At 38.3% G+C, this 13342-nt stretch overlaps 1 protein-coding gene across 3 annotated transcripts in view; it reads left to right on the top strand.

Moving 5' to 3' along the window:
• The window catches only part of NAP1L4 (nucleosome assembly protein 1 like 4), a 56371-nt gene extending 43661 nt beyond the window's left edge, over positions 1-12710 (top strand). For 2 of the 3 annotated variants that reach the window (XM_073347273.1, XM_073347271.1), the window contains exons 12-15: positions 351-470; positions 1828-1857; positions 3306-3362; positions 11395-12710. In XM_073347273.1, coding sequence (XP_073203374.1) covers positions 351-470; positions 1828-1857; positions 3306-3362; positions 11395-11433 — 246 coding nt within the window. In that variant the 3' untranslated portion in view covers positions 11434-12710. Of the gene's footprint in view, positions 1-350; positions 471-1827; positions 1858-3305; positions 3363-4619; positions 4658-11394 lie in introns of all 3 variants that reach the window. The other variant, XM_073347272.1, reaches the window with a different exon arrangement.
• Positions 12711-13342: the final 632 nt, after the last annotated feature.

Raw genomic sequence — 13342 nt, 5'->3', positions numbered from 1 at the left:
GAAATCTCTTTACTATATTTTTGTCCTAAAGCTCCCCTTCCTAGGCTTTACTCAGATGCATACATCAGTGATCACACACAAATTTCTCCATTAGTCTGACTTTTGCCTACTAAGAAATCTGAGCTAGAGCTTCATTTAAAATAACATTCTTTCTTCACTGGCCCCTGCACTTTCCCCAGTAGCCCATTTCTTCCACGTCATCCCCAATATCTCTGTATTACAACAGCCCTTCTTGGTAAGAGGTCACGTTGGCCACAGGATATCACTGAATCATGATGAACAGCATTATGTCTGCATAGTGTTGCATTTCCAGTAGTAATTCTCTAAAATCCGATTGACTTGCTTTACAGGATGAAGATTCAGAGTTTACTTTAGCTACAGACTTTGAAATTGGGCACTTCTTCCGTGAAAGGATAGTCCCTCGTGCTGTACTTTATTTCACTGGGGAAGCAATAGAGGATGATGATAACGTATGTATATTGCTCACCTATCTTGTATGTGTTTATACTTGTGGCTGAAATAGTAATACCATTACTTTCTCAAATGAAATAAAGTAGAATTGGTTTTTCTTTGCGTGGAATAAGTTACTCATCAGAATCAGATACACTCAGAGAATGCACTGAATAGGGTCACATTGCCCTCCCCCCCCCCCTTTTTTTTTTTTAAACCTTCCATTGACTGCCTAGGACTTCTGAAATCAGGTAGAGGGGGTTCTTTTGGACAAGGCAACAACCACAGTATCCCTATTATTGGCGTAGCCCACAGAACTGATCCAGGCCATGACTGTGCTTGCTGAGCTGTAGCTGCACATTTGATTGGACCTCTGAAGCAATACAGCATCTAGAATTTGGTTTGCTTGAGTGGGCAACTTCATACTTTTTTGGAGGAAGTAGGAAATATAGCATTTAAAACACTAGCTCAAGGCAGAAGAGAGAGCTTCTGGACTAAGGAAGGATTGGCCTTTTTTCTTTAAAGATGTGTGTATTTCTAAACTGTATTGCCTTTACCAGTTTGGTTTAGGCAAATAATTTTAAATACTGCTTTGAAATGAGAATTTTTTGTAGTATCTTGTCTTCAAACAGAACCGAATTAAAAAATAACGTAAAATCACTTATGCTGAATACTCAAAAACGCAGCCGAAAAGAACACCGGTATACTGCTTAAACTTGCATTAGTATAAATATACTAGTCACAAGATGGTAATAGCATCCTTTATTTGTAAATTTCTTGCTCTTAAGTTTCTCCCTAATGCTGCTTGAATGTTCAGTTTGTTTAAAAAATGTACGTTATCCAAGAAGCATATTCATTATTTGTATTTATTCCATGAGTTCAATTTGTAAATTAAAAGTAGGGCTTGTGGCTCTTCCTTTACTTAAACGTATATTCTGTCTATATAATTTCTAATGATTATACCCCAATCATTGTCTTGCTGAGCTGAGTGAAACTGCATATCTTACTATACTACACATGTCTGAAAAGCTATATTCAGGATTTGGTGTCACCCTTCTTCTTGATATAAGATTAAATGACAATTGTCATGGAGGCAGTATTGTTTAGAGGCTACAATGAGTGGGAGAACGGGATAAACTGGGAGTTGGGAGACATTGATTATAGAATTCTGTTGTTACCAACTCTGTGTAGGACTTTAAGCAAATTACTTAGTTCTGTGTATCCCCATCCACACCTGTAAAATGGGGTTAGTGCTTTAGAAGGTAAATTAAGCATTTTGAGATTATCTGAAGGGTACTCTAAGTGCTTGCATGTGCTATGCCTATTTTAGCTAATTGCATAAAACATTCTGAAAACCTGTTTTTATTTTTGTTTTAGTTTGAAGAAGGAGAGGAAGGAGAAGAGGAGGTGAGATGCTTATTGTGTCGATTTTAGATTGCTAATCCATATTCTCCTTTCTGAAATAGTAATAACTAGCCCCAAATAGGACAAACAAGGAAGTGTGTATTTCATGGTGCCATGTTCGTACTCCTCTACAAAATAGTCATTATAGCTTAATGTTAAGCAACTGTAAAATCTATACAGATTTTAATTTTTTCCATAGGTATATTCCATAAAAGCACACATTCCAATTATGTTCAGTATCTGAGCTGCACTGTCAAAATACAGTTGTAACTCTTTAATATTTGACAAAGGAGTAATTGATTGTCACTTCCATTTATTTTAAACCATGACTTAATGTTGAAATTGTTTTGTGGGCAGATGCGAAGATTGCATTGCACTGAAAAATGTTTTGTGTACCTGTTTATCAAGTTAAACCTTGGGCTGTAAGGAAGGCTAATGGGAAATGCAATCCGAGTTAACATGCTGTGGGGACACACGCTGGACAAGACTTGTGAACTGTCTGTTTTAACTGTTCTAGGTATGAGGCTTGGTCCTCAAAAATTAAATACATCCTTTTAATTAAGAATTGTTATAAAGGGTTTAATTAGGTTCACAGGCAGTTTTGTATTATGGCAACCACTGTGCTCAATTTTTTCCAGTGTTTCTGGAGCAAAAACATAGTGATAGGCTCTGTACAAAATCTCTGCACTAAAATGAATATAAAAGCAACATTGGGGACAAATCAGTGCCTTTGACAGATATTAACTATTTATTTGAATTTTGCCCCTTTCACCATGACGTGCTTGAGACTCTTTTTTTCATAACAATGCCATGGTAATATGACCCAATCAAGTACTGGAATGCTTAGAGTGGTGGCCTCCTTTGACCTGGCAGGTCACATCATGCTGCCTCCTTTTCCCCTGCTTCCACAGGAGTCCTAGGTTTTTTTGCAGTGAAAAGCTTTAACTCTTGTAAAAGCAGATGTGACAGAGCTAGCCTATCTGCCTCCATCAAGATACTACAACTTGAGGTTAGGCATGTGCAAGAGGAGGAACGGAAAGGATCCAGGTGTAGTAAAGAAGCATGTGTGTGGGGCACATGACTGTTCAAAGAAACAGATAAGATAAGGGTTGAAATGGAGGAACAAAATCAGACTGATCCGCTAGCTGTTTTTCCAAAAGTACAAAACTCAGAATTGTGTTACAGGCACAACTTTTTAATTTTTTTTTTCTTTTTCCTGTGCAATTGCAGTAACTTCCACTGGAATGTTACATTCAGATCCACACTGACATATGAGACTTTCTGGACCAGATGACTGGTTGTCTCGTCCAACCCAAGTAGATTTATTTTTCACAGCTGACACACACACACAGGAATGCAATAGAAGGCACTGTATAGTTGGCTTTGTGCAATGTAAGCAGTTGCTTTAATCTAATTTTAATTCTTGTTAATCTCTCTTCCTCTTATCATAGGAATTGGAAGGTGAAGAGGAGGGAGAGGAAGAGGAGGATACAGAGAGTGATCCTAAGGTTAGTTTTTTTTGTTTGGGCATATATACTTATAGTACATTAGAATTGTACAAACTGTAACCATGAACAACGTATCAGGATACTATGTTGTGATCATTCTCTTCATTCCTGTTCTTTTACACTTTTTGTATTGTGAAGGGAGTTAACTTCTGAACTGCAGACTTTCTTAAATATTTTCCTTAAGTTATAAATTGCATAAGTAATCGTTTTTATTTGACATGTTAACTTTCTCACTTACCTACACTGGGGAACAGATGTGATTGATATGGTTACCACCTTCCTGTGTAAAATTAAAGGTCAATATTTAAATATTTCCAAAGAAATCAATTTACAGGATGTGTAGGTAAAAATCTTATACCAGTTGAAGTCTAGTTTTAGAATGAATTAGTTTCTTTGACAAGTTTGCTAGCTCTATCTATTTCTCCTATAGTAACTCTGCTCCTTTCATTGTGGTTGCCTTGCTGAATCCCACACACTGCCATCATGTCATTGTGTTTAACCTGAAGAAAAGCTGAAAGCTAGTACAAAATATAAGGTTTAGTTTAAAACTCGTGAGATATGGGCACTGCTCCCCCTTTTTACTCAGTTTTTAGCCATAATTTAGTCACCCGGACAGTTAGCAACTAAAGTTAATGAAAAGGGGAGGAGACTGTTTTATTCATTTTGCTATTAAAGTAGCATCTTTCCATTTCTTTAATGGCAATAAGTATATAAAACTTGCAATTTGAGATCATGGTACTGATACACGAAGCCTTCCAGAATTTATCACAATATGCAGAGTCTACTATTAAATGCTTTTAGCCTCCATGCCAAGAATCAGTCCTGTGTCTTGTAAAAGGCAATAGTAAGTACAGTATTAAAAGAAGTCTGTATTCTTGATGAAATATTTGTTTGAACAGGGAAAGAGTAGCACTTGCAGAAACAATATTTCACACTCCATTTTCATGGCTCTCCTGAACAGAGAGCTGGAGGGCAATGATGGGTTAGCTGAGAATTAAAAACTATTAGTACTGGAGTAATGGTGTCAAAGATACTTCAGGGGAGAATCATACCAGTTACTGTATTCTTAATTACAGTGGCCATACATGTTTGCGGAGATGCAGATCTGTCTTCAATAGCATGCCCTGTGGAGTGTGGTATTCTGCAGAACCATGTCTTAAGCTATCTCAGAACGTTGCAGTTGTTGCCTCCTGTATAATTTTGTACATTTCACTTTCTTTCATGCTGACAGTTCCTTTCAATTTTTTTTCCATTTAGGTGTAATTTAAGTCTGTTTATCATTCATACATTTCTAGGTAAGGTGGAATTCCATTCATACCTAACTTCCAATGTGTAGCCCATGCAATGTGGTTTGTTTATAGCTACCTTTCTGGTTTAAAAAAAAAATTAGGCAAAACTGAAGTTTTAGGCCTCATTTGCAGTTCAGAAAAGTGTAGAGAGAAATCTGTGGCTGGATACCTGTGAATCATCTCCTTAGAATGGATTTGTATCTAGATTATCTTCTTGCCTCCCTATTGCAAATTTATGCTTACATTGTAGCACTCCAAGGTAACATTACATATTGAATATACAACATTCTCAGGACACAAGTTTATACCTCTGAGACTTGTCACAAAGATGTTTTCTCTTGTACCTGGGTTTATACTGTGTCTTTTTAGTGTGACTTTTAGTTGGTTTTCATTGATAGATCTGTATTTACAACACACTTCCAAACTCTCTCCTCTAGTTTGCTCCTTCTCCACTCTGGTTGAAACTCTCCTCATGAGTCACTGACTTATTCTGAATCTAGGTGTCTTATCTATAATCAATCTCTGCTGTCTCTGACGGCTACCCGGTTCTCCGGAGATCATCTTCTTTCTTGGGCTTCTGTGATTCTTTACTTTCCTGGTTCACTGATCCTTCCTTTGGTGTTGCTTTCATTGGATCCTCTTTCTCCAGTGCTCCCTTCTTCCCCCTCGCCCTGAGTGATCTTGTCTGCTCACATGGGATTTTCTCAAATCTACCTGTTACTTCTCTTTCCTAAGGCTTGTGTCTTTCTGTTTTTCTATTTCCTCATAGCTGTCCTGCTGCTTTCCAAAACACATGACAAACTGGACTCGTTCTGCCTAACCTTCTCCCCACACCCCTGGATTTGACTGTGATTGATCACTCCACTGTACTTCCTATCACTCAACCTCAGCACTGAGCTTATCTTGTGATTTGTTCTCTACAAATCTAATTGCTTTGAAAACCAGCCCCGACCCCCACTGCCAAAATTCATTCATGTCATATTCTCTCACGCTCACCTGGACTCCCCAACTCTCATCTCCCTATCAGGGGCTCCCCATCTTTCAGAATAAAACTTAAATTGGCAAGGCTCCAATCCTATCAGTACAAAAAGTTTATCTTCCATTTCTCCCATCTTATCCACTTCACTTGGCCGACTCTTCTTGCCGCCTTCCTTTTTATTCACTCTCTGTTCCCTATGCCTGGAAAGGCATTCCATTTCTGTTCACCAAGAATCCTTGCTCTCCTTCAGATCTCTCCTCCTAAATCCACTTTTTGCCTAATTGTCCACTGACTTCCATTCCTGTGCTGTCTACTCCTCCCTTCTTACCTTAGCTCATTTGCTGTATAAATATCAGGATATACTTTATTTTCTTGCTTTGATTTGCTTTTTTTTTTTTGTTCCCTACCCACATGTCCTAAGTTTGTCTAATTTAGGTTGTAAAGTGTTCAGGCAGAGCCATGTCACTTTAACTTGTGTAAAGCAGTGTGCAAAGGGTTGGTGTTGTATAAAGGTGTTAGGTTTAGAAAGGCTGTATAAGTAGCCAATTAGTTGTCTTGTAACTGGTACACTGGGTGCCTTGGAGGACACTTGTCCGCTTACTGGTTGAAGGCGTGAGTATGATGTCGTTGAGGGGAGAAGGATAGCTAACTAGCTAAATTCAGATAACTAGCATAGTTCTGTCAGTACTCCAGGGCTGAAATCTCCACTCCTGAGGATGACAGTTGATGCTTTGAAATACTTGCTCCATCTTCAAAGCAACCTTGGCAGAAGCCTCCAATACTAAGCAGCAAATCTGTTTTTGATGACCTGTGAAAGATGTCTTCTGTATATAGGATGACTGGAATCTTTCAAGAACTCCCATACTCTAGCACAGTTCCTCACATACATTTACTGTGAAGTTACTTACAGCTTGTTTGATGCTTGCTTTTTCCTCCATTCCTTAGGATCATACCTTGGGTGACTTATTGAGGGATAATAGTATCATCAAGATTTGACATCTTGACGTGATGTCTGAGCCTTGGGGGTGGTGGGGAGCTAGTTAACTCTCCTAATGTGTAGTCTAGCTTCCAGTGATTGATTAAATGCCTGGTTTTCTCCTTGCTGTGCCTGACTCTGAGAACAAGTATTTAGTGCTCACTACCTTTTGTTGATCCCACAATAGCTGGTGACCAGGTTGCTGTTAAGGGTACAGAAATAAGTGGATGACCAGCTATCAGAGATGCATGTCAGTCCAGAATATGGAACAAAATGGATTACTCCATTGTATAACACTGGGCGCTTTTTTGCAAAAAGACTGGTAAAAATTTAGAGAGGAGGAGTGGAATATTCTTTGAATCAACCAGCAACATCTATTGTTTGAGACAAGATAACATTAAATAGTGGTGGAAAGGTGAATGACTGCATCTACAGTCAGTCATATCTTTTGAATAAACGTATTGCTAATATGAATCAAAGGATTGGGAATCAAGGCATTGACACTAACTTGCAGAATTTTATTACTTTATTATTAATGAGCAGAGACATTACTTGAAATATTTGCTGGACTTTAAATGTATATCAGTTCAGTGCTCTGAAAGGGTATAGTTTTAAAAGCATTTAATCTGCAATGCTTTGGGGATGTACAGAAGTCGGGAAAGCAGTTTGACCAGGGAAGTTTGTAGTGTCTTGGATCTGTCTTGTTCTTCCCCTCCTCCCCAACACACTGCAAATTTGGAGCTACAAGTAAAGCAGAGGACCACTCCTTGAATGTAGAGCTCAGTGAATAACTCAGCTCTGATCTATAGTACACAGCTAGGCCAACGTAAGGCAGCTTATATCAACCTGTGTCAGTGTATACGCTACAGCCTTGCTCCTGCCGAAGCGAGTGCCCTACACCAACGTAACTCAAGCCCTACGTCTCTCATGGAGGTGATGTTTGTGTAGTTAGGGCGACGCAGTGTCTATGTAGACAGTGCATTATTTACATTGGTTGTTGGCTGTCATTCTTGTCAATTTCACGGCTCCATGTTGGAGCTGTGAAATTGACAAAAAAAGTCCTCCTGTGCAGGGAGACAGGTTGCTGCCCCGGGACCCTGAGGTTCTCTTCAGGGAGGAGGGAGGCAAGATCCTGAGCTCTAAGCTCCCCACACTGATCTTCTTAGGTCAGTGGAAGTGCTCCTAGTGAGGAAGGGTAGTATGGACATTAACCACTGCAGTAAATACTGTGGTGGCTGTAATCTGGCCTAATATAGGTCGACTTACGTTTTTACCTTTCTCTATTGGCTTGAAGAGCCACTTATTAAATACATGTTCCCTTACAGGGTATAGTCAAATGCCCTTTAACCTTTTCTTTAAACTACACTAGATTCTGCTTAATAGTAATCCTGATATTAGCTACTTCTGGTTAATTGCAGTGTTTTACTGAAAATCAATCTCATCCCATTAGCATCTGTATTAATAGGATTTGGATGTTAGCAACAAGAACAACAAGGAGTCTGGTGGCACCTTAAAGATATTAACAGATTTATTTGGGCATAAGCTTTTGTGGGTAAAAAACCACTTCAGGTGCATCTGAAGTGGTTTTTTACCCACAAAAGCTTGTGCCCAGATAAATCTGTTAGCCTTTAAGGTGCCACCAGACTCCTTGTTGTTTTTGTGGATACAGACTAACAGGGCTACCCCCTGATGTTAGCAACAGCGTGCCATTTATTAGCAACCTATCCTGGAAGAAAGGTGCCACCTGCAGGGAGGTTTTCAAGGCTGCGGCCAGGGAAGGAAGGTGCTGGGTTTTGTCTTCTCTGATTGCTGCCTCGCAAACCTGCCTGTGAGTAGTGCTCAGCACATGCTACTGTCCAGCAAACCTGCCTGCATGTAGTGACCACATAGGAGGTAAGAGGCTGCAGACTGGGAAGGGGGGCTCAGGGCAGACCAGTAGCAGGAAGAAGAGCTGCAATTCGTAACAACTTCCCAATTTGGGGGTATTGTTAGATTCCTAGGCTGCTAGTGGATTCCTAGGCAACTGTATCTGTAAAGAAGATCACTTTGCGTCTGCACCTGACAAGGCAAGTGCAACTTGGATGGTTTTATGTACCTTAGTACAGCTATCCATGCCTCTGTCATTTCAAGGCTAGACTAGTGTAATGTTCTCTGTGTGGGGCTACATATTGAGACCATTTTGGAAAGTGAAACTTAGAGAACATCTCTGTCAGCTTGCTGAAGAGAGCCTTAACTCAAGAGCAAACCACTGGTGCTATGTGATCTGCACTGGTGGAGTTCAAGGAGTAAAGGAAAGCGCTAAATACTTTGGGTCCTGGTTCTTTAAGAGATCACTTAGCTCCCTATGATACTTCAAAAGATGTAGATGGTGAAGATGCTCAAGATAAACCAACCCTCCATTCACCCACATTTGGATGTGGGTCCCTACTGGCAGGGTATTCTCTATGAAAAGGTGCATTGTCTTGGACCTTCCTAGTCTGGCAGAACCAGATCTGCTAACCTTCTGAATATGCTCTATATGTAATCTATCACCATATTTTTTTTTCCCTCTGTGCTTGGAGACTGGATTTAGTGAGGCAGGCAAATAAAGCTATTTACTGTGTGAAATACTGGGGTTTAGATCATTTATATTTCAATTGCATTTAACAGGTAAATTTTTCAGAAGCACCTAATCTACTTTTTAAAATGGGACTTAAGCGTCTAAGTGCCTAAGAGAGTTCATTGAAAGACTGTGAGATTTAGGTGATTTTTACATCCTTGCCCAAAGCACTGTATTCCTGTCTCTTGAAAAATAAAACTATCCTAGAGAGATACAAACAGATTTTCAGTGTGATGGAATAGCATTTAGAACAATATCTAGGTTTTAACATGTGACACTTACTACAGAGGGAACTTTACAATATATATGCAATTTCATGCATCTTGTTGAAATTATGCAACAGCATTTTATTTTTTAAATGTTTTTATTGCTGTAAGGTGGTACAAAACATAGATAATAAATAGTTTATTAGAAAATATAATACACAAGGGTTTTGTCTTCATGAATAAAACTGAAATAAAATAGTTTTTCTCTTTGAAGCAGTAACATCACTACTTCCCTTTCCTACCTGCTTAAAGGCTGTTATATTAAAAAGATCTAAAGTAGGATTAAAATATAGTTTCTAAACCATTATAATGTTGTAAACAATCTTTAGTTCATCAGTTAAGTGTTTGGGTTAAATTTAGCCATATTTTGCAATTCTGATGGATTATGTCATTAATACAATCTTTCTCTTAACTGACGTTTCTGCTGTCTATTTGAAATGACAAACTGCTGTCTGTTGACTTGATATTTATCTCCACTATAAAGCAGTTGTTTAATGAAATGTTCTTTACTTCCAAAATAGGCTTTTTTGATGGCTAGGAAGTTGTTCATGTTCTCCCTCTTATCCACAGCTAATCAAACAGTAGTACCATGTGATTACAAGTAGTATCTGTCAAATAGGCTTTTTAAAAAACAAAACAACATTTCTTTGCTGTTGCTGCGTTGAGTGTGTGAGGTTTCCTTCTTGACAGGGTAGGCACCCGATGTTTGAGGCTATATCCGTGCAGATTGATTAACTTCTGTGTCCTTTGGAAACCCAGACAGTTAGGAAGAGGCACTTGGGCACCTGATGATGAATAATTAATATAACATTTATTCTTTATGCTTCCTTTTTTACAATATGAAATGTTCAGATTTGGAATAGTTAACAAGTATAAATCATTTTTACAGTCAAAGTGGTACATTGTCTTGAAAGATGTCTTCCTTAGAGCTATTTTCCTTACTACTGTAGAGTTCAACAAAGCTGTGTTTGTGTTTGTGTTTAAAAAAAAAAAAAAAAAACAGAAAACCAATAAAAACACAAATCCTATATCTAGAGTAGACATGGGTAATGAGAGAAACAAAGGGAAGTATATGCTCAGATTAAAATATCCTGCTATGTTGTGTAAAAAAGTAAAGCTAAGCAGTTGGAGCATTTAATCAATGCACCTTTCTTGTTAGTTTTTTCCCCAAGGCTTTTTCAAACCCTATGCTGTTGTAGGACTATAGATGCTTTTACTTTCTGAATGCTCTGATAGATCAGATTAACATTTGGCAAGAAGTGTCTGAATGAGTGTTAAATGGTTGAGTAGTTATTGGCTAGTGATGCAGAAGGCATCTGAGGGGAACACAGCCTGTTAAATAAATACTTTCCATCATCTCCAACATAGAGCCCAAGACTTGAAAAAACAAGTGCATTGATTTTTTTCAAAAGTGCTGAGGACCCTGCATCTCCCATTGACTCCAGCACTTTTGAAATCTGGGCCACTTATTTAAGAGCCTACATGTGGACTCGAGAATTTGTTTTTGAAAGTCTATGTTGCCAGAAGCTGGGAATGGGCAACAGGGCATGGATCACTTGAGAATTACCTCTTCTGTTCGTCTGTACCTCTGGGGCACCTGGCATTGGCCACTGTCAGAAGATAGGGTACTGGGCTAGATGGACCTTTGTTCTGACCCACTATGGCAGTTATGTTCTTAAATGGTAGAGAGAATACAAGTATAATAGAATAATCTGAAGTGCTGAGCAACTGTAGGTCAATGGGAATTGTAGTTAAGCACTTCATGATTTAGCCCGTGTTTACCTGTAGCTTTCCTCCCCAGTAGACTTTTTTGGTGGTAACCTATGTAGTTGCCTATGAAGGATGCATGACCAAATTGCCCTGAGTGAACTACCATTGTAGGCTTCTTCCTTTTTTTAACTTTTTTTTTTCTTCTCCAAACAGAAAGATTCCAGCCAACCTGCTGAGTGCAAACAACAATAATAAGGAAATACCACTTCAGAGTGATATTTGAACAACTTGTAACAAATATGTTTGGATACCTGGCCTGCAGTTCAGGATATTCCATTGCTGCAGCACAATCTTATTAACAATGCTTAAAATTAATTTGTTTTCAGGTGCATGATTTTCACTAACTTTCATTTTCTTATTTTTTGCTTAACTTGTACAGTGGTATCTTCACTGCATTTGGGAAGTATGAGGTTTAAATAAAGCACACTCTACAGCCTTTGGTACACTGTAGCTAAATAATTATCTGTAGGCTTTCTGATGAGCCTTTTGCCCTCTTCATAGGGAACTAGACCAAACTTAGTCCAAACTACAATGTAAAGACTACCATTTTCTGGGTAAACGTTGAAATTGTGGAATAGCATATGTGCTGAGAAGCTAAACTAAACTAATTAAATTTATGATAGCTAAAACAAATACAACAACATGACTTGACTTTTGCTAGTAGTTCTCCTTTTTTAATATAAAATTTTCCTGCAACCTACAAATCAGACTAGTGCTTGAGCAGCTTCAAATGTCATATTTATTCTCAGTAAAGCCAATTAAATAAAAGTAATTCTTCATTAAAGGGGATGTCATTTGAGATTTATGTAGTTCACTTTCTATTTATTTATTCATGTTTGTAAGTACTTTGACTGAATTAGTGCTTTTTTAATAGTTTTTAATATACTTGAAAATATTTTCCTGTTTGCATAAAATATGGGTACTTGTACAAGGAAAATTTTGATTTGGTCTCTCTGAAGGTAGTAGACAAAAGAAATGAACATGTTTCAAAATGACAGCTCTTTTGGGGAAAAGCATAAGCATACAGGCCAAATTATTGCTGTTGATGGAAATGAGTTGCAGCCAAAGAACCAGAAATTTTCCAGTAGTCTTACTGCTTAATATCCAGCCTGGGAGGGGCTTTCATTCTGAACATATAAATTAACAAAATTTAACTCAGTAAATCTGAAGTTCTGTTTTACTTGCAACACTCAAATTACTCTGTTCCACAGTTTCTTGTTTTGTTTAAAACTCTGAAGTCTTCAAAGCTACCTTATGTTGTTGTGCAGAATTTCAGGTGCACATTTCTAGTTTAAGCATCCAATGCCAACCTCTGGCAGCAGCTGAATAGCAGCTGTATCAACACTGTGACCAGGCATGTAGAGAGTGCTCCAGCCTTACCTTACACATTTGTAACTTAATACGGTGTTTTCAATTTGTACAGAATAGTTAATAAATATTCTATTAAAGTTGTGAAACATGGAAAGCGATGCCTGTCTTGTTCGTTTTTCCTGTATTAACTGAACACACCCATTTGATTTCCTATTTTACATGCCTCTGTATGCAGTATGAAAAGAGGTGTGCCAAATGGGCAAAAATTTATGACCACCTAATGGTGTTCAGCTTCTTACTCTAAATCCAAATATTTAGAGAAGGTTTGAGGTGATTATGTCTAGTGGGCGTTATCCAGGGGTAACTACATTTGAAGTACACATACATAATCATATTTATAACTTCAGATACAAAAATGATGCATGCACACAAATAGGATAATCCTGTTCAGCAACTCATAACTTTCCCAATGACACCTCACAGGACTTACCTTGTACAAAATGCATCATAATTATGCCACAATCCTATCATATATCACTGTGAAGACTATGGTGTGCAGTGTCAGACTTTCCTGCATTGAACTGAAGTTTTCTCATAAAAAGTGACCTTGTAAAAATGCGATTGTAAGGGTTCTTTATTTTGTCTTGCTCATTTGCATAATCAAACTTACTCAGTTGGCAGATTTTTTTCTCAACTGCCAGAAGTCTCACCTTGGGCTCTGACATGCCAGCTGAATATTTTCCTCCAGTCACCAGCAGGAAAGACTCTGGAGGGCAGGTTGTTCCCTCAG

Source organism: Lepidochelys kempii, chromosome 6 (assembly GCF_965140285.1).
Source record: "Lepidochelys kempii isolate rLepKem1 chromosome 6, rLepKem1.hap1, whole genome shotgun sequence".
NCBI classification, from domain to species: Eukaryota; Metazoa; Chordata; order Testudines; family Cheloniidae; genus Lepidochelys; species Lepidochelys kempii.
This window is presented reverse-complemented; position numbering and strand designations above follow the sequence as displayed.